The 14,019-nt window shown below is 42.9% G+C and overlaps 1 protein-coding gene and 1 non-coding gene across 2 annotated transcripts in view; both read right to left on the bottom strand.

The window, feature by feature from the left end:
• CFAP43 (cilia and flagella associated protein 43) overlaps positions 1-14,019 on the bottom strand; it is a 106,358-nt gene that overhangs the window by 60,648 nt on the left and 31,691 nt on the right. Inside the window, exons 9-13 of the mRNA XM_004701290.2 lie at positions 12,293-12,409; positions 10,446-10,526; positions 6,223-6,371; positions 5,157-5,260; positions 1,470-1,610 (exon numbers count right to left, since the gene is read on the bottom strand). Of these exons, the coding sequence (XP_004701347.1) occupies positions 1,470-1,610; positions 5,157-5,260; positions 6,223-6,371; positions 10,446-10,526; positions 12,293-12,409 (592 nt within the window). The remainder of the gene's footprint in view (positions 1-1,469; positions 1,611-5,156; positions 5,261-6,222; positions 6,372-10,445; positions 10,527-12,292; positions 12,410-14,019) is intronic.
• On the bottom strand, positions 8,328-8,465 carry LOC115870021. Its single transcript, XR_004046490.1, has one exon. It is a non-coding gene; the product is annotated as a small nucleolar RNA SNORA7 (small nucleolar RNA).

Genomic DNA, 14,019 nt, shown 5'->3' with positions numbered 1-14,019 from the left:
AACTCTTTAAGGAAGTAGAAAGCCTCATCTTAATCCCCCAGAGTGGCTGGTAGTTTCAAATTGCTGACCTTGTGGTTAGCAGCCCACTGTGCCACCAGGCCCCTTCTTACCTCAGCATACCCCACACATGTCACCCCAGGTGCCACGGGGTACACTCAGATGCACAGCCATCCCGTGGGTTTCAATGGTTGATTTTTAGGAAGCATAGCAACTGGTCTTTCTTCTGAGATACCTCAGGGGATGGACCCAAACTGCCAATATTTCAACTAGCAACTGTGTCTATCAACTCTACATCACCTAGGAACTCCTATGATGGTGTATACATGGTTGCTGTTTTTTTAAGTTTTATTGACATATAATTCATACTTCATACATTTCAACAGTTCAATCATATTCAAAAGAGTGTGTAATCATCACCCCAGTCAATTTTAGGACATTTCTTTTTCCATGTACTCATTGTTTTTAGCTTCCAATTTCCCCCCAACCTCCCCAACCATGCCCCTAGGAAACTATTGATCCAGTTGCTATCTCTATAGATGTTATCTATCCTGGATTTCATATACAGAAAACCATACAAAATCCGAAAAAGAAACCCAACAACAATGACTGAATAAAACAGAAAAAACTCAATAGAAAAGAAAGCAGAAAATATTTTAAAAACTAGAACAAATATACATTGGATCGAGATGGCGAGGTCAAATGGCAAGGTATCTCACTGGACCTAACTCCAGCTACAGTGAGCCACCCTACCATGCACTCTGCGTGGTCACAAGGCACTTCCCATCACTAGTCCTTAGTGGGGCACCTCACTGCCATCAAGTCAATACTGACTCGTGGCGACCCCGCTACGGGAGTAGTAAGCCCAGTTTTCTCCTGAGGGGCTACTGGAGGTTTCAAACTGCCAACCGTGCAGATTTCAGCCCAACTCGTAATCACTGCCCCACCAGGGCTCCTCTCCATAGTGGTATGGAGTCTCTTAGTGAAGGCATAAAAGGGCTTAAAGGCTCACGTCTCTCATAGCTATAATTACATCTTTGAAAAACAGCTATATTGTCATCTAAGGCAAAGAAAAGTGCTTATTTTCTCAAACCAACTTGTGCAAAAAGCTTTCTTTACAATTTTATCATGAATGTAGTTGCATTCAGGTAGATTTATCTGAATTAAACTGCGTTAATCTTGAATTTAAAGCTACAAGACAAGCCATCACAAAATGGCAAATCCATTTGACCCAAGCATCAGGAGGCTGTTTTATTTCCCCTCTGGTAATGACACAGGTGTACATAAGAGTCCCGGCTCAGAGGAGAGGTGGTGCTTCTGGTGATTTGGCAGTCACCTTGCAAAGATGCATGAAAAGCAAGCTCTTTTTCTCTTTCACCTGTTCATGGGACCACCAGAAAGAATCACAAAGCAATTGTAGCTAGCACCTTATCTGGGCACAGGACAGGGTAGTGGGCGTGTGCTTTCTTTACCTTGTGGTAGGATTGTAGGCAGAGTAAACAGTTCCAGTCTGCTTCTTCCTGCTTCTGGGAGTGGGGTCAGCACCATCACCTCCACTGTGTCTGTTTCCAGAAGGGACACGGTGGATATTTGGGAGATGCCTTTGATCATCTCTGAAAGAAAAAAAACCCATGGAAATCAATACCACAAGAAGTGTTGGTTTGTGTAAGAATCACTTACTTTGGCCTCGCTCTGTGGTCCTGTCACAGTGTTCCATACCAGAGCAAGCTGTCACTCGGCATCAGGGACTGGCCTCCTCGCTCGTGAGCTGAGGGCACTGGTGCTGGTTCCCACAGAGAAAGGAAAACATCTTCCCCCCTAAGATATCACATTATATTTTTGCCTTCCCCCAATCTGTAGCTCCATATTTATTTAGCTGGACATTCAAAGTAACCTTAAAACATCAGCGGTGGGGACATCTCTGATGCATGAATGGGGAAGGGGAGGGGAGTATTCTCTTAATTAGATGCTTGGATGGTGTTTCCATCAACAACCACAGCAGCCATTCTGCCCTCTCCCTCTGTGGTGCTGCACAGGTTCCAGCAGAGCTTCTAGACCAAGGCTGACTCAGAAGAAAGAGCTGCCAATGGACGTCCGAAAATCTGCCAGTGGGAACCCTGTGTATCAAAACTCAACACTGCCTAGTCGATTCCCCCACTCCGTTTTCTGACGTTCACTTAGGAACAAAGTGCAGCCCACTCCATAGTTAGGATGCGTCCTCCTCTCCCATCTCCTATTAGCCGCCCTCTGTCAATGACCCCTTTTCTTTTCTTGGGCCTCCTGGTTCCTTCCACTCAGCCCTCAAGTCTCCCCTCTTACCCAGTAAGACCGTTCCTTCAGCTCTGCCCCCCACGCCGCTTTACCATTCCAAGTCTCTTTCCTCCACCGCCAACTTCTTCAAATAGGAGTTGCCACTTACTGACTTCACTTTTTGACTTTCATTCCCTCCCTGACCCCTTTGTCTCTTCATTCCAAACTAGTAGCTTTCCAGGAGGTCACCCCTATGTGGCAAAAGTACCAGTCTCATGTCAGCCCTGAACCACTCACACACGCAGCAATGTCCAGCTCCACCCAGTCTGCCCTCTTCACGCTCTCTCTGGAATGTGTGACTCCTACTTCCCTCTCCTCTGGATCATCATCCTCATCTTCCTCTGACCATCACTTAAATGTAAGGGTGGACGACGGACCCAGATTTCCCACCCACTTCCTGGCCAGTCCTATATGTAAAAGGAAATGGGAAACAAAAAGGACATGCACCTACTTTGATGCTGGTCAGTGACCATGTAGTCTAACTGCCGCCGTGGCTGCTTCCTGTCTGACCTCGTTAACTATTTGGACTTACTTCTCCCCTTTCTTCTTGAGCCATCTCACCAGCACCCACGGTTTCCAGATGAGGATTCTGCCGTGGGCCTTCAACTTCAAATCTAAATGTGTGTGAGCACGTACTAAATATCTCCGAGTGAAGAACCTGTTGGCTTCAAACCCACACTACTTATTATTTCACCTCACAACTGCCTTTTTCCTCAAGGATTTATTCCAACAGGAGACATCACACATTTCAAGTACTCAGGCTAGAAATTCTGGATCCACTAAAGATTCATCTGCTTGTATTTGTCATATTCTCATGCCAACGTCTAGAAGTGCTCTTATTCACAGTTGTCCCCACCTTTCTTCTTCCTTGGCGGATAAGATTGTGTGCTGGGAAATCTGGCTTCCTGAGTGTGGGTCCTGAATCTAGTGCTAACTGGCCACATGACCTTGGATAAGTACTTACCCTCACTGAAAACAAGAGTAGAATCTACCTCATAAAGCTTGTCTGTGAGAGTTAAATGAGTTAATACACCAAGTACTCGCAACGCTGGTTCTCCACCACATGGGAAGGAACCCTTCAATAAATGTTGGCTATCATTATTTGTGATAGTTAGGTTTTGTGTTAACTTGGCTGGGCCAGAATTCTCAGTAGGTTGGCAGTTGAGACCCTCCCCCACCCCCATAATGTGATATAACATAATGTAATCAACTCTGTGAGGCATCTACTTTGAGCCAAGCAGTTACACAGGTCATAGCCCTAATGAATAGCTCCTCGGAATATGACCAACTTGAACCTTAAGTAGACACCGAGGAGAGCATTTCTCTTTTGGCTAGCTTAGATCCCACACCTGTCACACTAGTCTCCAGTTCTTGAACCAATGACCTGCCATATTGCCTGCTGACTCTGGGAGCCATCAGATCCTACCAACCTTGAATTCGTTCAACTTTGCCAGCCAGAGCCCTCATCGTCTGACGTGGTTTTCATGCTTCCATTGGCCCCAGAAACTGCACGGTTTAGGAGGAGCCTCCGGCTTAACATCTGACCCATGAGCTTGAACAAGACTTATTTGTTCCATTTTTCTTGATATGAATTTCCCTCTTTATATACACATCTATACAAGCATCACTGGTTTGCTTCTCTAGAGCACCTAGCCTAACACACCATCTTTTGATTGGGCTACCATAATTGCTTCCTAACTTATTATTTTTATTCTTTTCTCTTGCCTTTCTAATTCAAACTTCATGTGTGTATCAGAGAAAGCCTCCAATAGCCAATTCCAACTTGAAATATTCTGATAATATTCCGCAGAACAAATTTCAGACTCCCTCAAGTGATATTCAAGCCCCTCTGTCATTCTTCTGTCTGTATTATCAACTGTTTTGTGGGCCAACTTCTAATAAATCCTTCCATTTACCTTCTACACCAGACTTCTTACCATTCCATGTGCCTTTACTCAGACTTTTATCTGTAGATGGAATACCTGACATGCCCCCATTTTCTAGCTACAAAGATCTATCAGCCCACCTAAACCTTCAGAAAACCTCCCCTTAATCTTCTGCACCTCCCTCTGTGTTTCTCCCCAATATCTGCACTCTTGGCAGGATTAATTGCCTCACCCTCTAGCAGCTTATGATTCCTCTTTCACTTCTAACTCATATACAGGGTTTCCAAGGCTGGAACTCTTTCTGGTAATAGATAGCCTCCTCTTTTATATATGGAGCAACGCGTGGGTTTGAACCACCGACCTTTCTGTTAACAGATAAGGCTTATCCTGCAGTGTCACCAGAGCTCCTTACAGTACAAATATTGGTGGTGGGGGGCGGGGAATATATTTTGTACTTAAAGCCAGTGACCAGAATATTATTTCTTAACATTTAAAACTACCTCTCCCGTTAGATCTATGATTACCTGGGTAGTAAGATGCACATTACTACTAATATCTGGGCATCCATTTATTATAGAAAGAAACATTAAAGATCCATGCAATAAAACTTGCTCTGTATGCATCTATTAAACATAAATCAATACTGTTTTAGAAGATATTCCAGTGAGAAAACAGCCCAACTTACCCTTATAAAAATATTAGAAATTTCCAGTCATTTCTTCCCCCCACCAATCATTTCTTTCAGTAAATAATTAACTGATTTAAGGGGGGAAATGGCTCTAATACCAAATACTTCTAATAATGAGGTGAGAATTCTCCTGAATAACTTTTAACAGTTATTTCAGTGTTTCTCATTTTAGAAAATAGGGTATAATTGTTTCCCAATTGTTTCACATTTGCAATCTTACGTTTTTCAGAATAAAGTTCATAAAGTTTTAATTCAATAAATGTTGAATATAGTACCTGTGAATCCAAGAATCTTAAATGAGCTTGAGGGTTTGGCATTGATGACAAAGATGTGTCCTTCTGATGTTCCTACTAACAGAAATATTCCTCGCTGGTCATAACTAGAAAAGAAGAAATTTGATGATCAGATTTTACTTGCTTCACTAAGAAGATGAGAAACAAGCTTAACAAATAACCACCTGGAGATATTCAAAGCCGATCTCTTTATGGCTTTTAATATGCTCTGATGTTTGAAACGCCAAGTGCTTATATATAAATATAATCATTACACTCTGAGCCAAGACTTTTTCCAAAGGCATGCCACTGTTTGACTGTAAGGGAATAAATACAGTTGTAGCGCCTTCTTGACATTTTGAAGTGGAAGCAATGATTCTAGACTAGCAGTGGATGCAGCGTTTCAGCATCCCGGGCCTGGTACCGACAGGAGGAGGGCGGGGGAGGCAGTGAGGTGCTCTACCATTTCATCCAGTTAGAGAACCGTGAAAGCAGCAACATCAGGAAGCATCCTCCAGAAGACGGCTGTGGGTGAGGGAATGGCAGAAACAGACCCTGTGCTTGAGGTGGCCACTCCGGGCATGAAGAGCTCCTCTAGGCCTGCTGTGAAATCGGGGGCCAAACCTTCCCCTGTGTGTCTCATAAGGTCAAGGCTACCTTTCTGAAGGAACTGCATAGATCGCATTCAACAGCCACAATGTGTGAGAACACCTCAAGCTGCAGTGCACTCCAGGTGTCAGTTCCCAACCGAAAGTGCTGTTGGGGTAAGAACTTGTGAAAGTCACTGGGGGCCGGGGAGGTTGGCAACACGCAAACAAAGCCCACCTGTGTGAGGTGCATACAAGTGGAGATCTATTTGCTGGTCGGTGAATAAAGTATCTCTGGAAAGAGACTCCAGACGTCCATAACAAGTTGTCTCCAGGAGGGAGAACCCAGGGGTGGGGAGGACAACAGGTGGTGGCTTTTCATCCTTTGGGGCTTTTTGAACATTGAAATGAAGAGAAGCTATGGTCTCACGGTAATTCTCAACAGAACAGACAAAGTAGCTGCGCGGAGCAATAGTACTTACATAACACTCTGCACAGATGCTTCCGAAAGAAAGACCCTGTGGATTTCCGAAGGGGCGCTGAGGTCAGAAACATCAAGGAAGTGGACTGAGCCATCCAAGGTCCCCACGACAGCAGAGTGTGACGAGGGAGAGCAAGCCAGGACCGTCGACTGTTGAAAGTAAATCCCCAAACACTTAGTCAGAAAATGAAACCTGGCCATCCATCACGCACTTTTCCTCAAGCAGACTTCTGCAAGGTATTTGAAAATCATGCTGAGCAAGAAGAGTGGCAAGTGTTGTGTGTGTCAAAAAATCATAAACTCAAACTGAGCTAATCTATTGCCAAGGAAATCACAGAAACTCACCACAGAAATGTGCATACCTCATTCTTTAATCCCAAATTTGGAATGATAAGAATCTAGAAAGAGATGAATAATTGGGGGACAATGTAGAGAATGGGCGGAGGAAGGTGCTCTGCCTTTTTGACATTTGAAGTTTATGAATTTCTGTAAACCTAAAACTTCTTTAGAAAAATTAAGGCTATTAAAAAGGAGTTATGAAACAGATGGAGGATGAAGACAATATGTAGGGTGAATAAAAGTTGCAGTGGACTCAAGAGGGTGTGGAGTCACGATGGAAGGTTGAGTCATGATGGAGAAGGATACAGGATGGAGGGTGGAGGATGGATGGAGGGTGGAGACAACATGGAGGATGTAAACTGCAGACAGGGTAGAGAATAGAGGAAAGCTACTGGGCTGATACAGGATGGAGGGGGAATGCAAGAAGGTACATGGAGAAAAGATGGAAGACAGGAGGGTGAGACAAGTTGGAAGGTGAAGACAAGATAGCAGGTGGGTATAGGTAGGTGGATGCAAGGTAGACAAGGTAGGAGACACCGGGACATTGTTGAAATTATAAAAGACAATGAGTTGTAAAAATGAAAATGAATATGACTTAGATACAAAGGTATTAAAAAGGAAGATCTTGGAATAAAAACACTTCTACCTATCAATAAATGAAGTACATAGCTATATCTTAAAATATATCTGAAAAAATATATATCTGTATGTAAGTAGATTTCTCAAGCTTTAAGCTGTAGTTTCATTTTATTTTGAAATGATTATGAAATTATTACATCTAAATGATTATGAAATTATTATGCTATTTACAATGTGAAGTAATATAAAACATCTCAAATAAATTCATAGCCCTTTGGGATACTTTTAATAGAGTGCTAGTGATTTTTAAAATCAGCATCCATCTATTGCAGAGGTTCTCAACCTGTGGGTTGTGACCCCTTCGGGGGTTGAACAACCCTTTCACAGGGGTCGCCCAATTCATAACAGTAGCAAAATTACAGTTGTGAAGTAGCAACGAAAATAATTTTATGGTTGAGGGGTCACCACAATATGAGGAACTGTATTAAAGGGTCGCGGCATTAGGAAGGTTGAGCACCACTGCTCTGTTGGATAATAGTAGATCCAGGGATGCTGATTTGTCTGAGGATGACTTAAGAAAATAGCTATCATTAGACCATGTATTTGTTAAAAAATTAACAAATCACTATTTAAGTTACATTTATATAAAATGTGCTAAGAGAACATTTTATTCTCATGATAATCGAGTTCATTCCTCTAATTTTTATACTCTGTAACATGCTTTTAATAACCTGGATTCTCAATCAGATTGTATCTTTAGCTGTGTCTCAGTATGAAACTGGAAATGAAATGTAAATGTCCTTTTTTTTAAGATGAAACTCTCTGGATGTGTTTTTTCTTTCGGTTGAGATTATCCTCTGTTCCAGGACAGTGGTGGGCTTGTCTGACAAGGGAGCATTATCCGGAGGTTGTCTGACATATTCTCATAGATGCCACCCAGGGGAGCTGCTCCAGCTCAGAAATCCTGCTGTTAGGGGATGGACCAGCCCCATGAAGCAAGAGGAACTGGGTTCAAGGACAGGCAGGGATATCTGACCTCAGCATTGATGGCTCGGTCCTCTAATTGGGCCTCTGTAGGGCAGCAGTATTCTCTGCCCATTGTGTGCTGCACCTCACAAGTGTACGATCACACACCTAGTTTGAAAGTCAATCAAGGTTTGCCAAATTCAATTTCTTTCTTTCTTTTTACACTGTCACAGAGTCTCTTCCAATCACCAGCTACTGAGCAAACTGGAAGTGGAATGGGTCTCTGACAGGCTTGTTTTCCCTCCCGTCTCCCAAGCTGGCAGAATACGAGCTATTCTCCAGGTGCGATCCTGGGAGGTCACCAAATTCACTTTCAAAGTAGCTAATATCCCAACCATCTGGTCAAGTGAAGGGATGATGTATGCCGTAGAAAGTGGGCTTGTGGAGGTTACTTATGGCCAAGAGAATCAGAGTAAATCCTGATTACCGTTTATACTCGTGTAGAAGCCAAGTTTTTCAGCACATTCTTAATGCAGTTTTTGTGGTAAAAGTAGGTGCCTCTACTCATATTCGGGTTGGCTTATACTTGAGTATATATGGTATACAGGCCCCCAGGTGAGTTTTTAGACATTTCTGAGCCAATATTTCTCTAAAGGAAGATGTGATTATACGGATTTTAAGCTCTCCTAATTCTAATCATTCTAATGTAAATGAATACATGTGCCCACAGTTGTCACATAGACTGACGTTTTTTCATAGCTCACAGTCCTTTAAGGAAACATTTTTATTTTTACCAATTGGTGTGATTTTCATTATTTTGTATATCATTTTTTATATCTGTTACCCCCTTACAGATGCTTAGTTTTATATGATTGACAATTTAATCTTAGTCTGTAACTTGTCTGCCCACTTGCAGTTTTAGGTAAGGTGTAGAGCTGACCTAAAACTAAAATTCAACAAATGATCATCATATGGAAAATTACCATTACTCCTTGATCCTTTGACTTTTTTTTTATATTCCTTGAATGTCTCTACCTCCCCTCGCTCCCCACCATCGTCCACCTGTCAGGTTGTCATGCTGCCTTGGCTTGTGTGTTGCTAGAGTGCTGGACGCTGGACCAACCACATTTCAAATATCATCAGGGTCACCCGCGGTAGAAAGGTGTTGCGAGAACAGAAAGGCCCGGTCATCTACTTTCAAAACTTAGTCCGTGGAAAGTTTCTGGATTACAACTCGCTTGCTTTGATCGTGCCATGCGGCGAAATCAAGAGCTCGAGGAGGCCATCGTGTTTGGTGTGCAGTGAGAGGGAACCCTAAGCACGCCCGCAACTGGGAGCTATACAGAGCCGGAAACATGTCTTGTGTTGTTCATGGGCTGCCATGAGTTGGTGTCCACTTGAGAGCCACTAACAGTGTAAAATGCCACTGTAGTCATGGACTAAATAATGATATCGGGAGTTGTGGGCTGGTGCGGTTTGTCACCCCGCGTCATATGCTCTCCTGGGACATTTCTTGACTATCCGCTAAGGAAACTTCCTTCCTCATTTCCTGGTGGATCGGACTCAGCTCTGTGTCTCTAGTGATTAGTTCAGGGTCGCTGCGGAGGCACTGGGAGATCGTGACTAGACCTTTTGGAAAGGAGAAACTTTTTCTTTTCTTTTTCCTTCCTATTGCGGGCGGCTTTCTTCCCCTGGCAATATGATATGAACTGCAGTCTGGGTCGCATTAAGTGCAGCCTAACGTGAAACTCAAGACACAGGCTGGAGAAAGTGAGCAAAACCCATTTCTTAGTAAAATCATTCGAGCTGGTGGATTGAGTTACACCTGAGTTCTATACTTTACATTTATGACCAAAGAGAGGTGTCACGTCGGAGCTGACTTACGTATGACTGACCCAGACCCTCCAGCATTCACTTCCCATGGCCCTGGACACGCTGAGGTTCTAGATGGTGAGGTTACAAGTTGGTGGAGCTCCATCTACTTGACTCCCCGAGAGACGTGTGGAGCAGAAGACCCCTGCTCATCCACAGGAATGTGTCCTATGAGTGAGGTCTAAGCCACGAGGATTTCAGAATTAACTGCCCTCATGGAAGCACACATCTCTTCCTGTACACCAGTAGAGAGTGCTGGGTGTGCTTCATCCTCTAGGCTGTGGCCTATAGTCTATTCACAGGAATTACTGTGAATCTATAAGGTACATATGCGACATGCTTCTGTAACAAGTAGTTATACAGTTTACTGTCATGCACACATGAAACATTAGATTCAAATGCAACATGATGAGAGCGAGGAAAAAAAACAGACTCCAGACAAAGAAATGATTTCTCAGGCACACTTACTGGGGTATGAAGAGAAAGCTTGCCGACGGGAGAACAATCCTCCAAATGCCAAATACCAACTTCCCCGGAAGCTGTGAGTGTCTATAAGAGTAATGAGGGTAAAAAAACCAATTTTAAGACAAAAATTCTTCTATAGAAGCATGTTTTAACCCCTTATAGTATGTCAATTTCTTTGATGATTTCATATAAAAATTTGTTTTGCTCTGTGAAATATGATTAGCATTTCAAGGTCTGCAGGTGTTACTAAGCAAATATTAACGATTATACTTTAAGCAACTTGGTCAATTGGTATAACATAGCTCCTAAAGTTTATGTTCTACAGCAGGGGTCCTCCAACTTTTTAAACAAGGGGCCAGTTCACTGTCCCTCAGACCTGTTGGAGGGCCGGACTATAGTTTAAAAAAAAACTATGAACAAATTCCTATGCATACTGCACATATCTTATTTTGAAGTAAAAAAACAAAGGGGGCAAAAACACCCGGCAGGCCAGATAAATGTCCTACGTGGGCCGCATGTGGCCCGCGGGCCATAGTTTGAGGACCCCTGTTCTAAATCCTATGTTGCTAATTCTGGGGTCTTAAATGCTTGTGTGCATCCATCTAAGAAACAACTAAGGGGCTTCTACTCACCTAACGCTCTACAGGAGAAAGATGAAGTTTTCTACTCCTGTAAAGCGTTACAGTCTCTAAAAGCCTCGGGGGACAGGTCTACTCTGTCATACAGGGCCACTATGAGGCAAGATCAGCTGTATGGCAGTGAGTTTGGTTGGTCTGGAGTTTACTCAACAGGAGTAAGAGAGAAAGAAGAAAATCAGAGATTCGTCATAGAAAGTAGCCGATAGGACTAACAGTCTACAGTGTTCCCCAAAGTGGGAGATACTACTGCCCACCCACCCCGGGAGCGTTGGACAGATCCAGGGGGCTGCAGAAGTAGATACCGACACTCTTTGCTGGATTATGAGATATAGTACAAAAGGGTTTTGTTTTGTTTTCTAACAAAGGGGCAGCAGACCAAATACATGTGGAAACCTATGGACTATACAAACCATGGCCTCATATTCCCTGAAATCAGAACCAGATGGTCCCCAGCTACCACTACTGGTCATTCAGATCAGGGCCACATTGGATGAGTCATTATAAATGGGAGCAAAAAAATGTGGGACAGAACTCAAATTCTTAATTCCAAACTTACTAAACCAGCGGAGACAAGAGAACTCCCCAAGACTGTTGCCTTGAGATATGCTCTAAACCTGGAACCCAGACCATCCCTTGAGGTCACCTTTTAGTTAAAGAACAGATTGTCTCATGAAATACAAGAATGTGACCTCTGAGCACAGCGCTCCTTTAAAACCTCATCTAGAGGTATCAGACCAAATGGTCAACGGTCACTCTAAAGCAAAGATGAGAAGGGAATAGGGGAGGGGAACTATATGACTGGAAACAGCGCTGCCTGAATGGAAATCATGATATTGTTGTTAATGTTTGTGTAAAAAGACACCAGTGTTACTGAACAAGCAGTACAGCAATTGCTAAGTGGGAACCTGATTTGCTGTATAAGCTTTCACCTAAGATACAGTAACACATGATATCAAAGAATGGTACGATGGCTCCCACAATCACAATTGTTTTGGTCATTTTCAGAAGACATACTATTTTGAAGACCCAACATGATGCTGTCATTCCAGCTGAGGAGTAGATTCAGTGATGGAATTTATGGGCATCTGTTTCCCATTTGCATCCCCTTTGCACAGGGACGTCTGAAGCTACCCAATTACATATGGGTCAGGGTTTAAATTATAACACATTTCATCTTTAAATTCCACTGTGAACTAATAAGCTAGTGCTTACCAGGAAGTGACTGTTTGCAGGTTTGATAAAATCAATTGCCTGAAAGTTCCCTTCACACGCAATTAGGACTTCATTAAAGACTGGCTCCTCATCAAAAGTGCAAGTATAAACAGATCCCTGTAAAACATAGGAAAAAAGAAAGAAGAGGAGGAGGATAAAGACTTTCAAAAGGAAACAATATATTTGCTGAATGTGTAGCTCAAGAAGTTATTTTTCTAAATAGTTATTGCTAGTGAGGCACTGTGTAGGAAGAACAGATTGGAAATCAGAGACAAACTCGAGAAGCTCTTCACCGTGAGAAGCTTAGCATCTCGAGGCCTGATTCCTTGGATGACTCCTTGACTTCTTCATGCACTCACTCAGCAGATAGGGCTTTCTTCTCGTTGCAATTCCAGACAGGTGTATTGTAAATCATAAAACATAACAAAACGTTGTTTTCAGAACCTCAAAAATTATGTGAAAATAACCAGTCCTGACATCATAGTGGGGTACCCTTGAGCTGCTAACGACGAGGGCATCGACATGAAGCCGCCAGCCACTGCTCTGGAGAATCATAAGGCTCTCTACTCCTGTAAAGGTGTCACATCGCAGAGTCCCAACGGAGGCAGTTCTACTCTACCCTACAGGGTTTCTATGAATTAGAATGGACTTGGTGGCAGTGAGTTTGAGATTGTTGTTGGGTTTTGTTTTGTTTTTGACATATAGAAAATTGGGGAAATACGGAAAAACAAAAGTTGTTGAAAACCAGAAAACAAACTCAAGTGCCATGGAATCTGACTATAAAACCGAACACCAAGGCCTCCATGGGTTTCTGAGGCTCAGTCTTTACTGGAGCTGGGAGTCTTACCTTCCTCCCTCAGAGCTGCGGTGGACTTGAACTGCTGATTTTATAGTGAACAGCCCAATGGGTTACACAGTAGACGACCCAGGTGTGTCGAAAGGCATAAGGATTAATTAACTCCTGCCATGTGCAAGATACACCATGACAAACACAAATTTTAAAAGGAGGTGGCATGGCCAAAGCTGTCATTTTATGGCTTGTTTATCCAGTCTCGGCTCCCCAAATCACCTCTCAAAAACCCATTCTGGCATGGCAATAGTTAAACAACATGCAAATATAACAAATGTTACTGAATTGTCCACGTGAGAAATGTTGAAATGGCAGACAATTAGCTGCATATCTATTACACACACACACACACACACACACACACACACACACACACACACACCTTTAAATTAGTGTCTCCACCACGTCGCTGTGATATTTATCGTAAGGCCACTTGACCAGACATAAGAGTCTGCTCTCTAAAGGTAAGCAGACAGAGGTGACGGGAACCCAGAGTAGAAACGGGGAGAATGTTGACACTGTATAGGGATTGCAACCGGAGTCATTAAACAACCTGTGCATATGGCTGAATGGAAACATAACTTTTACCTAAACCACAATACAAATCTTTTTTAAGAGATGGAATCTACTGTAAGCAAAGTAATAGGGGAAAAGGCAAGGAGGAAGGGAGGAATGTGTTAATACATTATCCAAAGTACATGTGAATGGAATCAGCAAAAGCCATAATATAAGCACAAACACCTGGTTTCCTCATAAATAAATTGAAAAATAAAAAGGAGAGAAAGAAATTCAACAACTTAAATGAAGCTTAAAAGACACAGCTACCAATTGCGCCTGATCTGACCCCGCCATGCCGAGGCAAGGCACTGGGGTGGGG

Source organism: Echinops telfairi, unplaced genomic scaffold (genome assembly GCF_000313985.2).
Source record: "Echinops telfairi isolate 266 unplaced genomic scaffold, ASM31398v2 ScPeMD7_70;HRSCAF=299, whole genome shotgun sequence".
Lineage (NCBI taxonomy): Eukaryota > Metazoa > Chordata > Mammalia > Afrosoricida > Tenrecidae > Echinops > Echinops telfairi.
The sequence above is the reverse complement of the archived record's forward strand: the minus strand, read 5'-3'. Positions and strand labels throughout refer to the sequence as shown.